The following is a 22,029-nucleotide window of genomic DNA, read 5'->3' as shown; positions in this document are numbered from 1 at the left end:
AGCCCAGCCAACCCTCCCGCCCCTCCCACAAGAGCCAAAGGAAACAGATGGGCCCTTGACCATGCCCAAAAGATCAACAAACTCAGGCTCTGTCGGCCCCATGGAGGAAGTGCACTCCAGAGCCGAGCCTGGCTACCACAAGAACAACCTGCATCCAGCCCCCAGCTGCTTGATTCTGGGGGCTGATCTGGCTCCTAATCAGAGGTGTCTCTCAGGCGGCCAGCACACAAGACACGTCATGCTTTGTTGACAAAAGAGCAGCACCTGGGAGCCAGGAACAAGTTGGTGTCATGTGCCCTCTAATGCTGCCAACCAGAAGGGCAGCACAAATTACAAAATCAGATGAGCCCCATTCTCCACAGCTTGTGAGCAGGGGCCAGAGCGAACTCTGACAAAGGTGCATGTTGTCACTGGAGTAAATCCAGGCATGTGGTGTTACCATAACATCATGAGACTGCCTGTCTCTCACAGTCAGCTTTAAATCCCCTCTGTCTCAACAGGAACTTGCTCTACAGGAATTAATAACGAGCAGAAAACCCTGCGACTTCTTCACCTGTGAATCTTCCAGGCAGCATGAGATATTGGTCAGGCCCATGGAAACCACCCCTCGGATTGGAAAGAATACTGTATACCAAAGCCACCCAAACCAGGGTTTCTAAAATCTAAACTAGATCTCCTACAACTCCCATCAGTTCCAAAAATTGTGTCCTGGAAACCTGTGATCTGCATGGTACGAGGCTGGGCATACTCCGTTACATCCCCAATAGCTATAGCTGCAAGGTCAAGCACTGGAAAAAATACTATGTGATCATGTCACTAAAGACTGTAACACAGATTGCAGTGCATATGCACATGGGGCCAGAGGTAAAATTGCATGAGCAATCTTGAGTTCTGGCATTGTGAGAGCATGGCTAACATTCTGTCAGTGTACTATTGGTATGTAATTTTCTAAGTTTAAAAAAAGAACAAACAAAAAAAAGAACAGCAAATTTCATCCTGTGAAACTTAATTGGTCCCACATGGGTCATCAGCAAAGTTGGGACCTTGAGCTCCACTACATAGACTTCTGCCTCTTGAGCAAACGCAGTAACTGGTAGCAGTAGTAGGTTGCTATCCTCTACATGGACCAGCCACTGGAAGCCCCAGCTCCTTTGTTGTATGCCAAGCTCTGGGAGGGGTGTGGGGTCCAGGAACTTGGAGCAGGGAAGGGGTTGGGAGCCAGGACTCCTGGGTTCTCTCCCTGGCTGGGGGGGGCTGGGGGTCAGGACTCCTGGGTTCTCGCCCTGGCTGGGGGGGGCTGGGGGTCAGGACTCCTGGGTTCTCGCCCTGGCTGGGGACCAGGACTCCTGGGTTCTCTCTCCCCTGGCTGGGGGAGGGCTGGGGGCCAGGACTCCTGGGTTCTCTCTCCCCTGGCTGGGTGGGGCTGGGGGTCAGGACTCCTGGGCTCTCTCCCGGGCTGGGGGGTACAGCCAGGGGCTGGCAGGCACCGCGCTCACGCAGGACACACCGCAACAAGAGGGCCCTGGGCAGATTATTTCTAATGTCCTTCACGACCCCTCCCGCCCGCGGTGGTACAGCCCATGCCCCCCCAGCCAAGTGGCACTGTCCCCAGTGGTACGATCTCCTCCCCTCCACTTGGTACATCCCAAGGCGGGCGGGGTGGGGACGGTCGACGCAGGGGGCGGAGTCTCTTCACATGGGCGGGGCCCCTGGGTTGCCGCGGCCTCGGAGGCGGAGACTCCGGAAGTGGGCGGGGCTTTGAGCCCGGATACGGCTCGGGGAGGAGCCTCGCGGAAGGGGCGGGGCGAGCCGCTTGGCGCAGGCGCAGAGCAGGCGGAGGTGGTGGTGCGGCCGCGGCCTCTCCAGGTCACCAGAGCGCGATGGATGAGGCGTGAGTCGCGGGGCCGGGGGGAGGGGCGCTCAGCGCGGGGGGGCGGGGTGTGTGTGTGTGTGTGTGTGTGTGTGTGTGTGTGTGGGGGGGGACAGGTCTGTCGGGCTGGTTTCACCTGGGGCGGGGCACGTCGGGGGGGGGCAGGTCGGCGGGGCGGGGCCGGACAGGTGCTGGGCTGGGGGTGTCCGTGCAGGGGGGGGGGGCGCTGGGGTGTCCCTGAGCGGGGGCCAGGGTTGCCGCGTCCCCTGGCGGGGCGGCTCCGTCCCACGCCGCGTCCCCTCGTTCGGACGGTGTGTGACAAGGTGGGGCCGAGCCAGGCGTGTGGTGCCGGCGGGGTCAGGGGCTGTGGGGCTGGGCCCGGCCTGGGGCCGGGTCCGGGTCCGGGCGAGGCTCCCCGCTCTGCCGGTGCACGTAACTCTGCCGCCGGCTCCCAGCTCCGGGGCAGTGCACCGTGACAGCCGTGTTTCTCCTCGGGCCGGCGCTGGGCCGGGCTGGGCTGGGCCGGGCCGGGCCGGGCAGTCACCAGCCCCACCCGCAGGAGGCTGGCTGCAGGCTGCAGGGAAGGGCACACGCTGCCCGAGGAGGCTCTGCTTCCTTCGGCGTGGCAGTGCCTGGTGTGAGAGATGCTGGAGCGCTGGGATGTGGCTTTGGCGCTGCTCCCGAGGGCAAGCAGGCAGTCAAACCCCAGTCAAATCCCAGCGGGTTAAAGGAGAGCGAAAATATCACCCTGAAAACCTGCTCGTGTGCTCCGAATCCGAACTGTCCGCAGACTTCCGCCTTGTCACCGTGAGCTCCGGTTTGCTGGGCCTGCCGTGGACGTGAGATGGCCAGATCCCTACATGTGTCTCTGGGATCTTGGCTGAACTGGAACAGCAATACTGCTTGAGGGAGAACCAGGCTTCCACATACAGTTTTCATGAGATCAGAGCCCTGTGTAGTGTTGCTGCATTGCATGTGTGTGAGAGAGAGACACCACTCCTTCCATTAGATAGCAGAACAGGTTCGTTCACCGGGCTGCGGCCAGGTTTGTCACGTGTTGAGATCTTGCACACACACACACACACACACCCCCCCCCCCCCCCCAAGACTAGATCAAGAAGAAGTGTGCATAGTTGGCATTGGGTGAACATTCAGGTGATTTAAACATGCAGCAGTGTGATTTGCAAGCCTGCAGTCCCTGGGACGGCCCCTTTAGCCTCTTCTTGGTGTGGGCTGTTGGCTCTTGGTTTTGTTGGTTTCTTGGTTCTGGCTACCTCAGAGAACGTTTAGCATCTTTAACAAATAACCCTTCACTGTGCACTTCTGCGGAGGAGGAGGAGGAGGAGGAGAAGGAGAAGTAAACACTTCTGGCCTGCTCTGTGCCATGAGGAAAACGGTAGAGGGGAAAGACCCCAGCTGACCTAGGAGGGTCACTGGGCGGTACAAGCAATCATTCCAGTCTGTGTCATCTTTGCCTTCCGTATGTTCCTGCCCTGGGAGCAGAGGAGCTGCTCAGAGTGTTTAGTGGAAAAGGAGGTCACCCAGGCTTGTGCTGTTGGGACCAGCCATCCTAGGGGCACAGAGAGGTGAGGCCCCTGCACAGCGTATGCTCTGTCCTGAGCACTCAGTTCCCTCTTGGCTCTAAGAACTTTCTGTGCCTCTCTTAGGTACAGTTTGCACCATAATTATTCCATAAACAAATAGAATCAATGTGGCCTGCTGACGCAGTTACTTTTTTTTCCAGATAAACTTGTGATGCATTTTGAATCCCAGCACACAGTTTTTTGTTAGGAAGCTTGAAAAGAAGCACTCTGATGCCTGGGTATTATCCTTTCTTTTCTGTCTTACAGGAAAATGGAAATCCCAGCTCCTCCAACATCAAAGTGCATTATTTATTGGAAAAGGAAAGTCAAGTCTGAATATATGCGTCTGCGGCAACTCAAGAGGTTTCAGGCAAACATGGGAGCGAAGGTAGATGCATTCTCTGTGGCCAAAGGGGCTCCTTCAATCCTCGCAGGTATAAACCGGGGACCATCTAGTAGGAGTAGAGAGATGATGTGTCTTTGGCACGGTTGTGACAGCTGCTGGAATACTGCGTCCAGTTCTGGTGTCTGCAATTCATGAAGTATGTTGAAAAAGTCGAGAGGGTTCAGAGAAGAGCCACCAGAATGATCCTTTCAGGCTTTATAATCTGTGGATTTTTTTTTAACTGTTCACATTCTGCTATTAGATTAGACTGTGATGGTGTCTGTGCAGAGTGTAGAGAATCTTTGTTTTTAGTCATCTTTGGTGTTCCTTGTGACAGAGTGATCCGGTGGTTAGGGCAGTAGCTTGGTACTGGGGAGCCCCAGGTTCAGTCCTTGCTCTGCCACAGACTTTCTGTATGGCCTTGGGCAGGTCACTTAGTAGTCTCTATGAATCTCAGTTCCCTGCCTGTAAAATGGGGATAATATCCAAACTTCCACAGAGGCTTTGTTGAAAGTGGCAGCTGTGTTGACTCTACAGCCTGCTGTGCATCACAGATTCCTAGCAGGGATTTCAGCAACCCGAATCTAAACTTGCTTTTATGAATTTGAAGCACTTCTCTCTCTAATTTCAGGCTCTGTTTGTGGCCAATTTTGCAAAGGTTCAAGAGAAAATTCAGATTCTGAATGAAGACTGGAAGAAGCTTCGAGTTCAGCCAGTCCCACTAATGAAGCCAGTCAGTGGACACCCTTTCTTGAAACAGGTATAGTAGGATGAGGTGGAAATGGCTGGAGAGCCATACGTGCTGATTACACCCCGAGGCTTTGCAAGGAAGGCTGAAGAGAGCTTACCTTTCTCTGCTCTGCTGCCTGTCAGCCTCTGATCTGCCTTGTACCCTCCCCAGGCTGCAGAAGTGGGGGCAAAAAGAAAACACTGCGGCTAATGTCAAGGGAGGAATGTGAGTGACGGTAAATCTCAGCACATCAGTAGCTGTACCTATGGGATGAGTTCAAAGGATATGTTCCTGTCCTGCAGTCGCTGTGTCCGAGATGCCCTTTCCTTATCATCCCTATGTTTGCTTGCTCTCCAGAGTACCGTCGAGAGCAATTTCCCCGGATTCCCAAGCCAGACTATCTTCATGAGATCCCTGAACACAGTAGCGTTGGTGCCTATTATGTATTCCTGGTCCCCTCTTCAGCAGAATTTCATGGTATGTGAAAGCACATTGTGGTGTGAGACCTTTGAGATGATGATACGTTGTCTCTGCACGCTTGAGGTTGCAGATACCTTCTGCAGCCTGCTCTCTTTGAGTTTCCCATTGCTCCAGAGATGTTGGAAAGGGATATTTTTGTCTCGTGTTATGCTGTATCCCCTAATAGGAGAGCTGGTTTACCAGCTCCCCCTTAAATCCTGAGGGCTGGACGGGCCTGACTGCTGCCTTTGCAGGATTCAGTGCCTGAATTTAGTGGCTGATTTTTGTTTAACTGTAGAATTGTTTCTGTTTAAAAAAAAAAAAAAAAAAAAGATATTAAATATTCAACAGTTAATTTAGGCAGATTCTAACTATGTGACTGAGCCTCCCTAATGGGGTTAGTTGCTAGAGAACAGGGCCGCACAGAATGATTGAAATGCATTTTTTGGCATAGCATGAATGCTGTGACCTTCTTGGCTGCTTGGTTAAAATTATATATGAAACAAACGTCAATGTGCATCTAACCTGCCCCCTACCGTCCCATTTGCTTGGTGCAAGAGTGTGAATATATATATCTGTCTGCTGCAGTAACTCCCTAAGACCAGTGGGAAGGCAGCTGTGGCAGAATGAGCTCCCTGATATTTATTCGACCACTTGCTCGGCTTTTTTCCTGTCTCTGAACATCTCTAGGCCCTGGAGACATGACCCTTCTGTTATAGCAGGGGGTACTGTTTTCTGCTGGGGTTATGGTTACGGAGTATCTCGCAGTTGGGCCGGTTTGCAGGGTATCAGTGAAGTCTCTGTGGCATCATGTTGGAAGGCCAAGTCTTTGCAGAACCGCGTGTTGGCAGTGTGTGTGAATGGAAGAGCAGTCACGAGGCTGCCTTCTGACTGGATGTCAGGGAGCGCTAGCTGACTGACTGGCTTTGACCTGTTTGCAGGTGGAGGATGAGACGGTTCTGTGCAATATCCCCTACATGGGAGATGAGGTGAAGGAGGAAGATGAAACCTTCATTGAAGAGTTGATTAATAACTATGATGGGAAAGTTCACGGAGAGGAAGGTAACGTGGGCAAAGGGTTGCTCTCCATTTCCCACTGAATGTCTTGCAAGCAGGGAGCATCGAAAGGATTTCAGAGCAGTGAAAGAGCCAAAGAACTGTAGCAATAACCAAGCGCTGCCTCGGGTCCCTTTACATGCTAGAATAGGGAGCTAGCAAAGCACCCTGCTGGTGCGGTCCTGTTTCCCTGCCCTCACATCAATCCCAGCCCTCAGCACCCCATTCAGGTCCGGTCCTGGGCTTCTTTTGAGCAGACACTGCCATCTGTGCTGCCACATGGGGGTGGCTTTGTAATGATGGCAGGGGGAGATCAGCAAACTCATTTCACTTGTGACCTGAGCCAAGACTTGGATCCAGTTCTTCAGTGGTGAAAAGCCTGTGTGTTTTGCCACTGAGCTGCCTAGCCCATCACAAGGCCCAGCCTGGAGGCAGGAGACACTGAAAGCCGGCTCCCATGCCATGCCCCTAATTAGTGAGTATCTATGTCTATAGCAGTGGTTCTTAACCTTTCCAAACTACTGTACCCCTGAAGCCTGAGTCCCACCCCCACGGGGCTGAGGCATGTAACTTAGTTTCATGGCGCCCCTGTGGCTCCAGGCAATTGCCTTTCTTGCCACCCCCAATACCAGCTCTGCACTTGCGACCCCTCTAAAACCCCAGGTTAAGAAACACTGGTCTATAGCAATTATTGCTCAGCTGGGAGGAGGGGCTGGCTGCCAGGTGTGGCTAAGTGAGATGCACAGTCGGCATCTCCCCCCCACTTCCTCAAGCATTAGAATTGGCTTCTGTACACACCCTGTCTTCGCAAAATCCTGCTGTGGAAGTGCTGCTGTTCCGAACAAAGCAGTGTGTCCCGGGGCTGGACGATTGCAGCCTGCCCACGAAGTGGCTGACATTGCTGTGTTTCAGAGATGATTACAGGTTCGGTCCTCATCAGCGATGCTGTATTCCTGGAGCTAGTTGACGCGCTGAATCAATACTCGGATGAGGAGGAGGAAGGACTCAATGACGTCGAGGGTAAACAAGAGGATGGGAAGGAGGAGTTGCCAGTCACAAGAAAAAGAAAACGAATCACAATGGAAGGTAGGTGTGGAGCAGAAGCTGGGACAGAGTCTGGGGGCCTCCATGCCACCCGGCAGGCATAGTGCCCTCCTGCAGTCACCGTGATTGTTAATACGTTAAAAAGGGTCATGCCAGTTAGAAAGCGTTGGGGCATGTTTATGCTAGCTGGAGTGTTTCCTGGGTGTGGGGTGCAGTGGAGGGAAGTTGGAACAGTGGGATTTTCACATGTGCTGCATAATCTCAGGACGATTTAGCAGCGGATTTCATCTCTGACTGTTGTATGTGGTGATCTGAGCAGCACCAGCAGTAGGGAATTTCTCTCTTAGATGCAGAGGCTTGAAAGCATTGTTTGTAAGGTCCTGACGGTCACAATTAAAACATCTTCTCTCTAATATTTTAGTTCATTTGTGAAACATCCAAGAATAAAGCTACTGTCTAAGCAGAGTCCTAGTTCTCTAAATCCCCTCCAGCATTTGGTGAAGGGTCCATGTATAACAGTCCCCTCGCACTACAAATGAGTAGTAATTTTCCCTTACGAATCATCATTGAGACTTGCTGATGGTATTGCTAGTCGGTAGAAGGGGCAGGCTGCACAGAAACTGTATGTTCCTTAACCTAGCTGCTGGACTAAGGAAGGATTATCTGTTGGATGCTGTGTGGTTATCTCTCTGCCTTTTAAAATGTGATCCAAAGCATCCGCTGGAATAACCCTCTCCCGAAGAGATCCGTTAAAGGGAAAGGCTCTTTTGAGGCCTGCTTAACTCAGGAGTTGTCTGTTGTTTTGGTTTAGGCAACAAAAAATGTTCGAAGAAGCAGTTCCCAAATGACATGATCTTCAGTGCTATTTCTTCAATGTTTCCTGAGAACGGCTTCCCGGAAGATATGAAAGAGCGGTAGGAGATGTTCCCTGCTTAAATTGTCCAGCAGAACCCATTGCAGCTTTTGACAAGACACCTGCACCTCCCCCTCTATGGTCCTTTCAGAGCATCTGTGCTAGGCTCCCCGCTCCTCAGTCATCACCCCTCTTGGACAGAGATCTGCCTCTCTGCCCCTCCTGATGGCTTTTCCAGGCTGCACAGTTCCCTGCCTATGCCATAATGTTCTCCCCAGTAAGACAGATTGCTTACAAGAGTGTGGGAATTTGTAGCTGTGGCAATTAAGGTACTCATTGCCTCTGAAGAGAAAGCAAAGGCCAGATGCTGGCCTTTTAGGCAAACACATTTATTCTTCAGGTGAAAGCATTACAGAGAAGACATTAAAAACAATAAAAGAACCTACACACAGGCTAAAAAGCTTAGCAGAGCCCACCCTAACTCCTGCCTCGGGCTCTGATAGTGTCAGACCTTCAGAACCCAGAGCTAGGTTTTCCCCAGGTTACAAGTCTCAGATTCTCAACCAGAACAACCAGGACTAGTTCAGTCTTTCCTCTGTACAGCACGTACCAGGTGATCAGCAGACAAGAGCCCACCCCTCAGGGTGCAGCTTCCAAAGGCTGAGGTTTTGCATAACCAGAGGTGGGGAATTTGCATTCACCACCCCTAGCTATTGCCCAGGAAAAGCACGTCACACGGTTCCAAGAGTCCACTCTTGTCTGACCCATTGTTCAGCATGGTCCCTGGAGTCCCTCAGCTGCCCCTCGAGAGGTTACGTATGAGCCTGGCTCCTCATAATCACAAAGCATTAATTTCATACAGCGGGCCCCAACGATGCTTAAACGGATTCAGTAAGGTCTCCTAAGGATATTGCAAGAAATGGCCGTATCTGTCACACACAGAACTTAGCCTCTACAGGAATAGGGGAAACACCATACAAAGGCTTCCGGGGAGCAGAATGAAAGTAGCCTAATGGGAGCTTGCTGGGAGGAAAAACCAAGTTCTGACTGTTTTAACACCCTGAACTCAGCCCCGTCATGCCTAGTTTGATCAGCGTCCAGAGCCGAGCGGCTAGTAGCAGTGGCATAGAGCAGCGTGTCCTGCCACTGGGAAGATACACATGCAGTCTTTTTTTAAAACAGGTACAGGGAACTCACTGAACAGTCTGATCCGAATGTGCTGCCCCCCCAGTGCACCCCCAACATTGATGGGCCATGTGCAAAGTCAGTCCAGCGGGAGCAGTCTCTGCATTCTTTCCACACGCTCTTCTGCAGGCGTTGCTTCAAATACGACTGTTTTCTGCATCGTAAGTTGCAACACCTGGAAACTCCCCCGGAGGTTCTGGCGCCTGTTCCACCATTTCTCAATGATTTTTTTACTCCTTTCTTTCCCTTGCCCCACTCCAATGAGTGTGCTGACCGCACTCCAGACTGCTGGGCGGGTGCTTGGGCCTTTTCCTGATGTTTGCAGTGCGTAGGTGTTGCAATCCTAGAGACCCAGAGCCAGATTGACAAAAGCATTTAGGCACCTACAGATGGAGCGAGGCACCTCACTGCATCATTGAGCACTTTGGAGAAGTGGCCTCTAGTCTGTATCTTCCCCACTGATCTCCACGGGCAGAAGGGTTAACCCAAGTAGATGGTGAGTCCCAGTCCTCCCCGTTAACAGCTGGCAGGGTTTTCTCTTAGTCGGCACAGACTTGACACGTTCCACTCAGACACTGTGTGGTCTGCACCTGCCCCCACACTTTGCTGCCTTACTGGGTTTTCTGCTTTGTCGTAACTAGTTGCTGGGCCCAGTTTGTCATGCCAAAGTCTTGTGAGCCTTGATTCTCCAGTTAGACCTGGAGCTTTCATGTTCCTGGGGATTGCTGTGTAGTTACAGGAGTTTCTTCAGCTAGACTGTGTTATAAAACACTCCAGTACAGCAGCTCTTGGGTATTTGTGTGTCAGTTTAAAAGTAAAGCCTCTCTCTTTCCTAGCACCTCCCATTCCTGGGTGTTCCAGCATCACAGAACTAGGTTTCCTTGACTTGTGAGAGCCAAGGGGCACAGCTGAGAAGTTCCCTAGTAGTATAGGACCCATGGTCACCAGTCGGCATTGCAGCTCAGCTCCTTTCACCAGGCCTGCTGGGCTGTTTGTTGCCTCCTCTGCTGTGGGGACGAAGGGGCCTGTTGCTAACATGATGAAGGTACTTTATATTTTTCAGCTTTCCATGCGACTCCTAATGTCTATAAACGGAAGAGCAGAGAGATCAAGATCGAGGCAGATCCCTGTGGGACAGACTGTTTCCTCTGGCTGGTACGTCTGTGGGATATCCTCCCGCCTGGCCTGCAGGACTGCACCGTTCCCGGGTTTCTGGGGTCAGGCAGATGGGTTGGTGAGCACAGGTCCAATGAAAACCTCATTTGAGACCAGCGTTAACAAAGCTGCACTCGCAGAGCAGCCCTGGTCACAAACAGGTGAGACCCTGCAATGCTGGGTGGGCCCCCAGCACTGTGCAGTGCTCAGCAGGGGAATTTCTCATCCCCTCCCTCTGCAGAGAGGAAGCCGTATTTCAAATAACCTTTACAAGTGCAGCCCAGTTGTGTTCCTTAATTCCACTGCACAGCCAGGGTCACTGGCAAGCAGCGCAGAGGAGAGGAGTCAGCTCTGGAAAGGACAGTGCCGCTGTACATGCATGCAGGGGGCATGGCCTTTGCTCCTGGGCGCTCACCGCTTAGCTGAGAGACATGGTGCGCTGCTGGAGGTGCAGAGGAGCTGTCCAGCAGGGAGGGGGGTTCCAGGCCTCCCGGGCAGGGGGAAGGTTACAGAGTGAGAGGCTGACCAGGAGGAGTCGAAGGCTGCATGGCGTCCGTAGGCACCTATCACCTTGGCACCTCGTCTGAAGAGCTGCAGTCCCTGGGCTGTGTAACGTAGCCCGGTTGCCGCCTGCCTTGTGTGCCATGCACTCTTCTGATTGCAGGAGGGAGCCAAGGAGTTTGCAGTGCTACACAACCCCAGGTCCAAATGCTCAGGTCGGCGGCGCCGTAGGCACCACGTGGTCAGTGCTTCCAGCTCAAACCCTTCGGCCTCCTCCGTCACTGAGACAAGGGAGGGAGACAGCGACAGAGACACAGGCAATGACTGGGCCTCGAGTTCCTCAGGTATGATGCCTTCGCATGTCCACAGACCCCTCCACTTCCAGTGTGCTGGGACCGCCCCCTTAGCAACATGGGAAGGGTGGGTGTCGCCCCCCTGTTCTGGTGAGCAGGCCCAGTCGTTCCAGCCGGCTCCTCGCATCTCTCCTCCACAGACCCCTGCAGCTGGTGCTTTGGGTTTGTGGCTGGTCAGGAGTTGAAGGACTCAAGCCCCTGCCCCCCGTGTGGTATGAGTTGCTGCCTGCCTTGCTCCCTTGGTGGTGGGCAGCCTGGGAAAGCAATGCCGTTCTGTGCCGGGGAACTCTGCCGGTACCCTGCCCCATGTTGCAGGCAGCTGTGGGTCCCAGACGGCAGCAGAGGAATCGCAGCTCTTGGCCTTACTGAGATGGTGGCTGTGTGAGCAGAGGGCTGGCAGCACCCCTCTGCGGGTGGGTAGCTGGTTGGGTCCGGGCTCTGCAGAGCTGGCGCTGGACAGGTGCCAGGGCAGCTTTCCTAGCTGTACCTATTAGCCCAGCTCCTCCCCTTCCTTGGCTTGGTCCAGTAGCCATGGAGAGCAGGAGCAAATGGGGCGATTGTTAGCATGGGGCTCATCAGACTGTCCATGCATCGACCCACAGATGTCTGCTCCGGCCTTGTGTGTCAGTGGCCATCCCAAGTCAGGCCTCCTCTGCAATGGGGCAGAGGGCTGCCCTGCCGGCTGGGCCACATGGCTTGGTCTGGGGCTGGTGGGGCCATGGAAAGGAGGGAGCTTGCGTTATTCTCTGAGGCCACCCCCAGACAGACATGCAGGAGGTGGGCTGGGTGCAGGCGGGAGCTCTGCAGCGCTCCTCCCCAGGGAAGATTGCCAAGGGTGGGGAGGCTTGGAGGCAGGGCTAATGGGGGGCATGGTAGGGCTCCCCAGCATGGCTGTCTCTTGAATTTGTTACTGCCCTAACCGCTGTTTCCTGTCATCTGCGTCTTGTTAGAGGCCAACTCCCGAAGCCAGACCCCCACCAAGCAGAAGCTCAGCCCTGCCTCCTCCCAGCTCTTTGTGGCAGAGGCGCCGCAAGAACCTGTCGAGTGGACGGGAGCTGAGGAGTCGCTTTTCCGTGTGCTCCACGGCACCTACTTCAACAACTTCTGCTCAATAGCCAAGCTGCTGGGAACGAAAACCTGCAAGCAGGTACGGCCTGGCATCCTCACGTGGCCGCTATCGCCCCTGGGCAGGCATGCACGTTGCGGGGAGGGCAGGGAAGCCATGGGACCGGTGCTTTCTCTTGGTTTGCCGTCTGTGCCACAGAGAGACGGGACGAAACACACGTTGAGGGTCCTAGTGAGATAACTGCAGTTTATACGCCCAGGCTCTGGAGGGCTGCTGCGTGTGCCCCGAGGAATTGCTTCGGCGCAGTGCTGTAGTCTGATGTGCCATGCTGTCTGAAACTCCCCTCCGCTCTGCCTCGGAGCACACAGGCTGCATCTTTGCTCTGGTAGTGTCAGCCACAGCTAGCTGTTTCTATTTAATGTGGCAGTCACAGGGAGGAGCGCGCCGTGGACGAAGGATAGCCCCACAAGGCACTGGATTCTGCCTCGGCCTCCGACACTAGCCTGCTCCTGGTCCTCTGCAGAGCTGAGGACTTTGTGCTTCATACTCATGTGTGATGACACCATTTGGCCCATCTCCACCATCCCACTGCTCTGACTGCTTGGCTGTGGTTTCAGGCACTGCCGCCAGCCCAGCCTGCGTGCTTCGCTTCCTTTGGCTGTGGAGTAAACTCAGAAGGCTTTGCGAGGCCTGGATCAGGGCTTCCCCAACTCCTCTCTCTCCTAGCCAGGGCCAGGTTTTCAGAAGGCCATGCGTAGAGGAGGGCCTGCCAGCAGCTCATGCCCCAGCCTGCCTGAGGGTTTTTTTTTGCATGTGCAGGGAGCTGTGTGTGCATTTTTTGGAGGGCCTTTGGAAATGCCGCTCATGCCCTTTAGCACCTGCAAAGTTGCTTCTTCCTTGTCTGATCTCCCCAGCCTGGACTCGCTTGTGCTGCTCTTTTGGCCCGTCTGTCGTTTCCCATCTCTCTTTCGAAGCATTAGGGGAGCCCAAGGCCTGTGCTGGATTCCACTGGATGTGCTGCGTAGGCACCTCGCGCTATCAGCCACCAGTCTTGGCAGGGCTCACACCTCATCTTGGAACCAGCTGCAGTGACAAATGAGGAGCGATGGGGCCTGGGAATGAGGAGCAGCAGCAGAAGGGTCCAGCCCAGGCTTTGTAAAAATGAGGTTTCATTGCGCAGCTCCTCTGGGCACATCAAGGTCCTGTGAAGTTTAGTGCTGGACACACACGCTCCGAGCGGTGAAACGTACTGCAGCCCTCGGAGCAGTTAGCAGCAGCTGTCACTGCTCAGAGCTGTCCCTGTCCTTGCCCTGCCATCACATGCAGCTTTGAGCTGTTCGCAGGCTGGTGCTTCTGAGCTTCCCCAGAGTACGAGCTTTGAAGCTGATGTGTTTTGGCAAGACGGAGGGATTTGCTTTCCAAGTGAACCGCAGCAGCAGTGTCCACTGGCTCAGCGTGGGCAGGGTCGGGGGGGCTGGCAGCCATGCTCCCTTCATCACTTTGCACTTTATATGACTTGCATGTGCTGAACTTTCTTGTAGGTCTTCCAGTTTGCAGTGAAAGAATCCCTTCTAATGAAACTGCCGGCCAGCGAGCTGATGAACCCGTCCCAGAAGAAGAAGAGGAAGCACAGGCAAGTGCTCAGCAAGCTTGTCGTGTTCTTAAAATGCAGCAAAAGCCTCCGCTGGCCCTGCCAGTTCTCCTGCTAATCCCCATCTGCACACGCTTCCCATTGTCTCCCAGCCGCCTGTGCTGTGGGCTGGAATTGGCCCTTGGCCGCCATCCTAGTTAGCAGGCTGCATGCTGCCTTAGCCGTGGCCCCTGTTAACTGAGGCAGTGGAAACAGCTTGGCAGCACTGGGGACGGCTCCAGGTGCTGCAGGAGAGTGTCAGTCCGGGAGCCCCTGGCTTCTAATCCGCTTCTCGTGCGCGTGCTCCTAATGCAGCTGCCGAGCTGTTGTCTCTAGTGGGGCTGAGCCAGATGTCAGGGGAGGGCTGGTGCTGTTCTCTCTTCACCTGTGGCCAGTAGCTACCAGCGCATGACGCTGACCGTGGCTGGCACTGGGCTCCTGCGTCTCCAGTTGCTGAGCTAGTTGGGCGCCTCAGGCATGCGGGCGCAGCCGCTCTCGCTGGACGCTCCTGCAGCCAGCTCTGTTTCCCACAGACGCCCTCTCTGTGTTTCTTTCAGGCTGTGGGCGGCGCACTGCAGGAAGATCCAGCTGAAGAAAGGTACCATGTGCTATGGCCACGATCTGGGGCTGCTGGCATGGCCCTGGCTTTGCACAGCATCGGTGCGCAGTGGAGAGAGCTGAGTCTCTCTCCAGCCTGACGGCCCAGCAGAGGAGCCCCGAGAGTGGCAAGCCAGCAGCCTTGATAGGAGCCAGGGCTGCTGTTGGGTCCCCGCCTGGGTCATGTCTGACTCTGGCTGGTCCCACTGGCAGCATCCTGGGGCTGGGTCAGTGCAAGGAGCACCGTCTCTTTTCTGGGGGGCTGGGATTTGGCATAGGCTGGTCAGCCGCAGAGGAGCCGCATCCCGTGCCAGGTCTGGAGGGCGTTCTGCTCGAGCTGCAGGCTTACCTGCTGCAGGGCCTGCTCTCCGCCGGCAGAAGTGGGAATTGCCTGCTCTGATGCTCCAGCCTGGTGCACAGTAACGCCTCGTCCATGTGTGTGCAGGGCACAGGTAGTAACCATGGCATTTCCCCTCTTCTTCTTGTAGATAACTCACCTACCCAGGTGTACAACTATCAGCCCTGCGACCACCCCGACCACCCCTGCGACAGCTCCTGCCCCTGCATCATGACTCAGAATTTCTGTGAGAAGTTCTGCCAGTGCAACCCTGACTGTAAGGACGCATCTGGGCCGGGCGGGGCACAGCCAGTCACCCGCTACCCGCGCAGGCGCACTAACGGGGCGTCACAGCAGGGCCATCGCGGTCCATGTCCAGGCAGCTTACGCAGGGTGGCTGGAACCTGTAAACGCACAAGGACTGGCTAGCAGTCTGCTCGCGTCAGAGGGGAAGTGGTGTGCTCCGCGGTAAATCATGGGGTGCCAGTGGGTGATGCACACTTCTGTAATGAAACTCCCATCCGCACCGTCCTCTCCAGCACCCCACAGCCCCCTGCTCTGAGGAGCAGCTCGGTATGCCGAGTGCGGCTTTGGCACTCGATATTTTCAGAGGGCTGTTTATATTTGAAGAGTTGCACGTGCTTCTCCTCCTCCTGGGGCCAGGTATCTGCATTTGGAATCTCGGGGTGGGGGGCAGGGGGAAGGAGGGTGTCACTGGCTGTCCTGCTGCGCTAGGGCTCTGCGCCCTGCAGCGTTTCCTCCACACCCTGCAGTGCTCATGCAGAACTCTGAGTGCTTCCTTCTCTCGCCTCGCCAGCGAGCTGGCTGGATGTGCTGGCAGGTGGAGAGGGTGGCGCAGGGAACATGCCTGCCTGAGGCTGCCAGTGGTGCTATCCGGGGTTTGCATTGTCCCCGTTGCAGGGCTGTGTCTCTACGTCCCTCTGGGTGAAGAACCTGGTGACAATGTAATGTGCAGAGCCCAGCCTCACTTCTCTCTGTTCCCCGGCTGGCAGGGCAGCTCTGGGCAGAGGCAAGCCGGCCTGTCTCTTTGCCGATGTGCTGCTTTCTCAGCATGTCCAGTCATCGTCTTACCCCCCGCCTCAGTGAGGGTCCTTGCTGGTTCTGGACGGGTGGCCAGCTCGCTGCACAGCCATCTTCCTTGGCTGGTTTAGACGCACCGTAGCGGGCGTTAGACTAGGTGACCCGTGCGGTTCTATGGTTCTAAGATACGCCCCGTCTCTTACCCACCCAAACAGTCCCCCCAGGGCTCTGCCAGCCCCCACTTTGCTTTGCATGTTAATTCTTCATGCACCCACGCCCCAAGATCCTCCGAAACGCTGCCGCCCCCTCCCGTGTCCAGCCCTGTCACTGGACACTCAGTAATCACCAGGGTCCTGAGTCCCAAGAAGCAGCATTCACACCAGCTTGTTTGATTCACACTTGACTTAACACCGCGGCACTGAGCTGCATTTCTAACAAAACCTAGAATCCGTTTATTAACCAAGGACAGAGACTCAAGGACTTGCGAATAGGCTGTGGGGCTGTAGCTGGAGAGCCTGGCGCCGCGTGGCAGGTGAGTGTGGGGAGGGGTGGGCAGCAGAGCCAAGCCTGCATTTGTGCCCCCCCCCTGCAGGTACAGACTCCCACTCCCAGGGGCAGCTGGGGGGCGGTGCCAGGACTCCTCCTGCCCTGTGCGCGGGGGGCACAAATGTAGGCTCGACCCCTGGGCACTGGAGACCCTCGGTACACCACAGAGACCACTAGCTCCTGTCGTCCGTTACCTCCTGTGTAATGTGGGTCTGTCTTGCTGCAGGTCAGAACCGCTTCCCGGGCTGCCGCTGCAAGACCCAGTGCAACACCAAGCAGTGCCCGTGCTACCTGGCCGTGCGGGAGTGCGATCCCGACCTGTGCCTGACCTGCGGGGCAGCAGAGCACTGGGATTGCAAGGTGGTTTCCTGCAAGAACTGCAGCATCCAGCGCGGCCTCAAAAAGGTATTTGCCTCCCCAGGCGTGGTGCTGCTGACAGCCGGCCGTCAGATCAGCGTGGCTGGAGAAAATCCGTCCCTGCTGCTCTGTCCCATCCGGGCTTCCAAAGGTGCAGCCTCTGCAGAGACCAGGCCTGAGCTGAAGTGAAGCTAAGGGTGGGGCGGGTTTTTGTTCTCAAATTGCTTTTCAATTCAAAGGCAAGTTTGAACGAATGTGAACGCGGGGAAGGGCCAGTGTTAAAAGAGCCGCTGAGACTGCAGGGTCTGGGGACGGGCACATCACCTGCACCTGGGCACAGGGAGGGACAGATCCCCCTCAAGGGCGAGGGTCAGATCATTAGAAAACAGGCCAGGGTTCAACAGAACAAATGACGCTGCAAGGAAAGGGGCTCTAAGGAGCCCTGGGCCACTGCTCATAGCGACTGCATCTGGCTCCCCGTCCCTCCCGGGGTTGTCGTTTGGGATGGTAAGCTCCCGGGGCTGGGGTTGTTCCCCTACCTGCGTGCAGCACCAGCTGTGATGGGGCCTGGTCCCGATGGACTCGACGATAACGCCAGGAATGCATGCACTGTCACTAAGGGCCGGGGAGCTGATTCCCCGCGGGCCTGGCTCTGGGCTCGTTTTCGTTCCTTTGCACACGCCGTTGGGCAGCGGCTCTGCAGACTGACACCTTCCGTCTCTTGCCTCTAGCATTTGCTGCTGGCGCCATCTGATGTTGCTGGCTGGGGGACTTTCATCAAGGAATCTGTGCAGAAGAATGAGTTTATCTCTGAATACTGTGGGGAGGTTAGTGCCTCTGCTCCCTAGGGAGACGCTTCTGGGGAATGCGCGTGTCCTGCTGGGAAGCTGTTGCGGGCTGTTGCTGCGGGGGCCAGGTGTGCTGCAGACCAGACACGTTCCAGGGGGGCAGCATTCCCACGCTCTTCACAGCACGGAGCGTCCCCTCCCCTGCCGCTTGGGGTGCAGTTATGGCTCTTCTCAGACCTTATCCCCCCTTAAAGGTGCATCGAGTCAGGCTGAAATAAACAAACAAACCCATTAGCCTTCACTCGCTCCTGGGGCTCAGCAGGGCTCAGTTTTGCCCCAGACTCACCGTGTGACCTTGAGCCAAGACTCTGAAAATGGCCCCTGCTTGGGGAGTCCAGCCTGAGCCCTGGGGGGCCCGGTCTGCAGGGGGCCAATCAGCCACCCATTGACACGGCTGGGTGCTCTGGGTGCCCGGGATCCTCTGCAGATCCAGCCCAAAGGCTGTGAATGGGGAAGCTGTTCCTGGCTCTGGTAAGCACAGAGAGACTCGGACGGCACGTGTCGCAGGAGTGCAAGGCGGCATTGCGTGTGAGCCAGGCCTCGTCTGACATTGGACGCCAGCTCCAGAGGGAGGCTGCGATAGATTCCTGCCCGGCCAGCTGTGCAGAGCTGCATGTGCCCGGGGGTTCTCCCTGCGCCAGCTGGCCAGTAGCCTCTGCCCTGGTGTGGAGGGACTGGTCCCTGGCCTGGAGAGAGCACCATCCCCTGCAGGACACTGAGGGGGATCTCGTGTGTAATGCCGGCCCGTTTTCCAGCTTATTTCTCAGGACGAGGCTGACCGGCGCGGAAAGGTCTATGACAAGTACATGTCCAGCTTCCTCTTCAACCTCAACAACGGTAACTTCCTGGGTGGGGCACAGGGCAGTGCCACGGACATGGCCCTCCCTGTTTGTCGCCCCACTGCGCAGTGCCGCCGGGCTGGCAGGCCATGGGGAGGGAGGAGCAGACGGCGGCAGAGCATGGATGGTCTGCCCCAGGCTTGTCCAGGTGATGTGGTTTTGGTATCACTTGTGAACTTTCCCATTGTCTGATTTAGTTTCTCCTCCCCTGGAGGCCACAGCTCCTGGACTCCTTCCTCTGCAGTCCTGGGCCAGGCTGTTTTGTCCAAGCTCCCTGGGACCTGCACTCAGCAGGGCCAGGGCAGCTGCTGCTGCTCAGTGGTCTTGAGGGCAGAATAAAAATGTAGACAGGCAAAGCACTGACACAACCAGGGCTGGAGAGCAGCCGTGACCTGAGGGACTGTCCCTTCCTGAGCGTACATGTTGGCTCCCGGCTGTGTGAGCAGCCAGCAAAAGTGATCAGACTCCGGAGGTGATGGGATCAGTGTAGATGGAGCCAAGGGAAGTGACTCCAGGACTGCCGGCTTTCAGGTGAGCAGGGTGATGTGTCCCCAGGCGGCGTCTCATGAGGAATAAATTCTTCATGGCCAAGGCCCTCCAGAGACGGGGATATTTCCGTGCCTGGCTTGCTGTGGAGACGCCATTGTGCTGGCTTGGATCTGGGGCAGTTCTGCCCTGACTTGCTGACAGCGTGGGGGGGGGGGGATGTCTAGCTGAGCCCCTGAGGCAGTCAGATCTTGGTCAGCAAGGGAATTGCAGCGTTCTGTCCTGTCCGTTCCTCGTAGATTTTGTTGTTGATGCCACCCGCAAAGGAAACAAAATCCGCTTTGCCAACCATTCGGTGAACCCCAACTGCTACGCCAAAGGTAAGAGCGCTGCGCCCCGTTCTCCTCTTGGGAGAATCCTCCGTGTCTGAGCTCTGGGGGGGCCACGCGTTGGATTTCCCCTTCAGCCAGGCACTTCGCAGCTTCCCAGTGGGAGATGCGTGCCATAGGAGAGCCTGCTGGCCAGCCACTCCCCGAGAGATTCCCTCGGCGCTCAGCCAGGTGCCAGAGGTGCCGGGTGAGAGCCGGGCTGGGAGCCAAGCACCTGACGCCTTTCTCTGCCGCAGTTGTGATGGTGAACGGAGACCACCGGATAGGGATCTTTGCCAAGAGAGCCATCCAGGCGGGGGAGGAGCTCTTCTTTGATTACAGGTGAGCTGGGGCGGGCTGACTCGGGCCTGCGGTCGAAGCTTTCTCTGTAAAGACAGGCTGATTCCCGAGGGTGATGGGAAGCGACTAGGTGCCAGTGTCTCTCTTGCAGGTACAGCCAGGCTGATGCCCTGAAGTACGTCGGCATAGAAAGGGAAACGGACATCATCTAGTCCCCCGGCAGCCCCCCCGCTCGCTGCCGCTGCTCCCTGTAAGCGCTGCTGTGTTTGTTCCATGCCTCCATCACTGCTGAGTTCCCATTGCTGTGTCACGAGCGTTGTGTTCCAGCCAGCAGAGCTTTGAGGAGATGCCCAGGGAAGGAACAGGAGCCAGACGCTGCCTGGGACTAGCAGGAATCTGGTCCCAGCAGGAATCTGGTCCCATTGCTGGGCAGGCTGGGCCCTGGCGTCTGTGCGCTCCTGGCCTGGAAGGGCTCCAGAGACAGGCCGCTGGACTGGAAGGAAGAGGAGTGGCCAAGAAATGCTCAGTCTTTGCTTTCTACCAGCTGCTGAAAGAACAAACCCACCTGAGCTGCCACCTGCATCTGCAGCCCCAGGGCCCTGCGTGCAACTCCCTGCGTGGCCGGGGAGCAGCTGTGGGGGGGTTGATGCTATTCTGCTGAAGTGTAGCCAGTGAAGTGAGCTTTTGTCCCTGGTGTGTCTCCGGTGCTACCCCTCCATTGCCTTCCGCTGTTCACACCTGGTTAGACCCTGCAGAGACTCAGCCCTGCCTCCCTGTGGGGCAGCTCTGAGCTCCCAGCGCAGGTGTGGGGCTGGGCCTGCTCGGGGGCCCTGTGCGAAGAGCCGCTGCGCTGCGGGTCCTGCTAGGAGGAGCTGAGTCGGTTTCATCGTGGTGTTGCCACAGGAGACGGTGGGTGTGCGGAGGCAAGAGGCACGGGGCCCTTTCCCTGTCGCTGCTGGCCAGGCTCTGCGGAGCGAGGGGGGGTCTCTTCCTGCCTCAGAGCCCGGTGCCGGAACCTCCCCGGGAGGGAGGCCAAGAGCCTGTCAGCCCTTGGGTGCCGCTGGGCTGCTCCAGGCTGTGGCGTGAGTGCAGCCTCCTGTGATGCAGGGCAGGGGTGCAAGCATCGGCCTCGCGGTGGGAGCAGAGAGCTGTCGGCCTGCAGCCTGCCTTGCCCTGCGACGCTTCCGGCCCGCCCCGCACGGGAGCTCCTTGCTCCAGCCCTGCGGGGGCATCCCCGTATGAAGCCAGCAGGTTCCCAGGCCAGGGCCTTGCCCCTTCAATACACGTAATACAGGGCCTTCAATACACATAAGGCACTTTACCAGTCCTGGGCCGGCTCCCCACGTAGGGCTGGAGCTGCGGCCGTTGCACAGAGCTCGTCTCTTCCTGGCGTGTGCAGCACTGAGAGCTTTGCCTGCTGTAAATACAGTGACACCCCCCACCCCACCCCAGCAGGGGAGACCTGAGGGAGGCTCCCCGGAGGTGGTTCCTGGACTGGGGGCAAGGCACGGCCTGCTCTCAGCACCCCATGCAAAGAAATAGTGAGCACTTTAACGTAAGCCTCCTGGGGCTGTTCCCGGGTCGGCTCTGGGGACACACCTGCCAGCCCACGCTACCATCCTGCCGTGGCAGGTTGCTGGGGCGTTGCGCTGTCCCTCTCCTCCCAGAGCCCGGCCGGCCGGCCAGCGGGGGTGGGGGTGTCAGTTCATCCAGCAGGACCTTGTCCCCGAGCAGGAATCAGAGCGAGGGGGGGCGTGGGCCCTGGGTGTGGCTGTTAGACACAACTCCTTCCCTGTACGCCGTGGGGGTGAGTGAGACCCACCCCCTCCCCATCGCCCCTTGGCCCTGCTGCTCGCCCCCGCCCGCCCCCTCAGTGACTGGTGCCCGCCTGGCCTTGGCTGTCTGCCTGGCCAGAGGCTGGGTCTGGGGCCTGCTGCTGGTGAATTAGAAGCACTTTAACGATGATGTGGCTTGTAACCTTTGTCCTAATAAAGTGATGGTGAATGTCCCCCGGGGCTGCCGCCAGCGTCTGTTCTCGTACCACGGCCTCCCCCGGCTGCTGCCCACCGAGCGTCCAAGCGTGCGGACAGGAGGACGCTGGACCATCCTCTGTGGTCCTGCCCGAAAGGTGCCCCGTGGGCCCCTGGCTGCAGGATTGTTCTGCTCCCGCACTGCCGTGGGGCTAATGGCAGCTAACGGGGGGTGCCGCGACTCGGGCGCAGCCCCCGGCTGCTGGCCACGCGCAGCCTGCTGCCAAGGGGGGGCGCGGCAGGGCTGGAGCCTCAGCTGGGCCTGTCTGCAGCGGCTGGGGCCGGGGGGGGGGTTGGTGGGCGAGTCGCCTTCAGAGCTGGGGCCTGGCCTGAGCTTTACACTGAGGGAGCCGGGAGCGAGCTGGAGCTGCTGATCTCTAGCAGCTGGGCCTGGCTGTGGGGCGCCCTGC

At 56.8% G+C, this 22,029-nt stretch overlaps 1 protein-coding gene across 3 annotated transcripts; it reads left to right on the top strand.

The window, feature by feature from the left end:
• The first annotated feature begins 1,807 nt into the window (after window positions 1–1,807).
• Window positions 1,808–21,890, top strand: EZH1 (enhancer of zeste 1 polycomb repressive complex 2 subunit). 3 transcript variants are annotated; one of them, XM_067541384.1, is made up of 20 exons: window positions 1,808–1,891; window positions 3,721–3,841; window positions 4,470–4,598; window positions 4,926–5,045; window positions 5,969–6,089; window positions 6,996–7,169; window positions 7,939–8,041; window positions 9,163–9,326; window positions 10,229–10,320; window positions 10,985–11,165; window positions 12,125–12,321; window positions 13,782–13,873; window positions 14,428–14,468; window positions 14,956–15,081; window positions 16,618–16,796; window positions 17,480–17,575; window positions 18,352–18,433; window positions 19,221–19,301; window positions 19,547–19,631; window positions 19,741–21,890. In XM_067541384.1, the coding sequence occupies exons 1-20, from the start codon at window positions 1,881–1,883 to the stop codon at window positions 19,799–19,801; spliced, it is 2,256 nt and encodes a 751-aa protein (XP_067397485.1). In that variant the 5' UTR covers window positions 1,808–1,880; the 3' UTR covers window positions 19,802–21,890. The 3 variants fall into 3 exon arrangements, with proteins under 3 accessions (XP_067397485.1, XP_067397484.1, XP_067397483.1); XM_067541383.1 differs by lacking the exon at window positions 1,808–1,891 and adding an exon at window positions 3,211–3,456 and having other exon boundaries at window positions 4,497–4,598; XM_067541382.1 differs by lacking the exon at window positions 1,808–1,891 and adding an exon at window positions 3,211–3,456.
• Window positions 21,891–22,029: the final 139 nt, after the last annotated feature.

Source organism: Emydura macquarii, unplaced genomic scaffold, assembly GCF_026122565.2.
Source record: "Emydura macquarii macquarii isolate MOO-44397 ecotype Brisbane River unplaced genomic scaffold, CSIRO-AGI_Emac_v2 contig_629, whole genome shotgun sequence".
In the NCBI taxonomy this organism is placed as follows: domain Eukaryota; kingdom Metazoa; phylum Chordata; order Testudines; family Chelidae; genus Emydura; species Emydura macquarii.
This window is presented reverse-complemented; position numbering and strand designations above follow the sequence as displayed.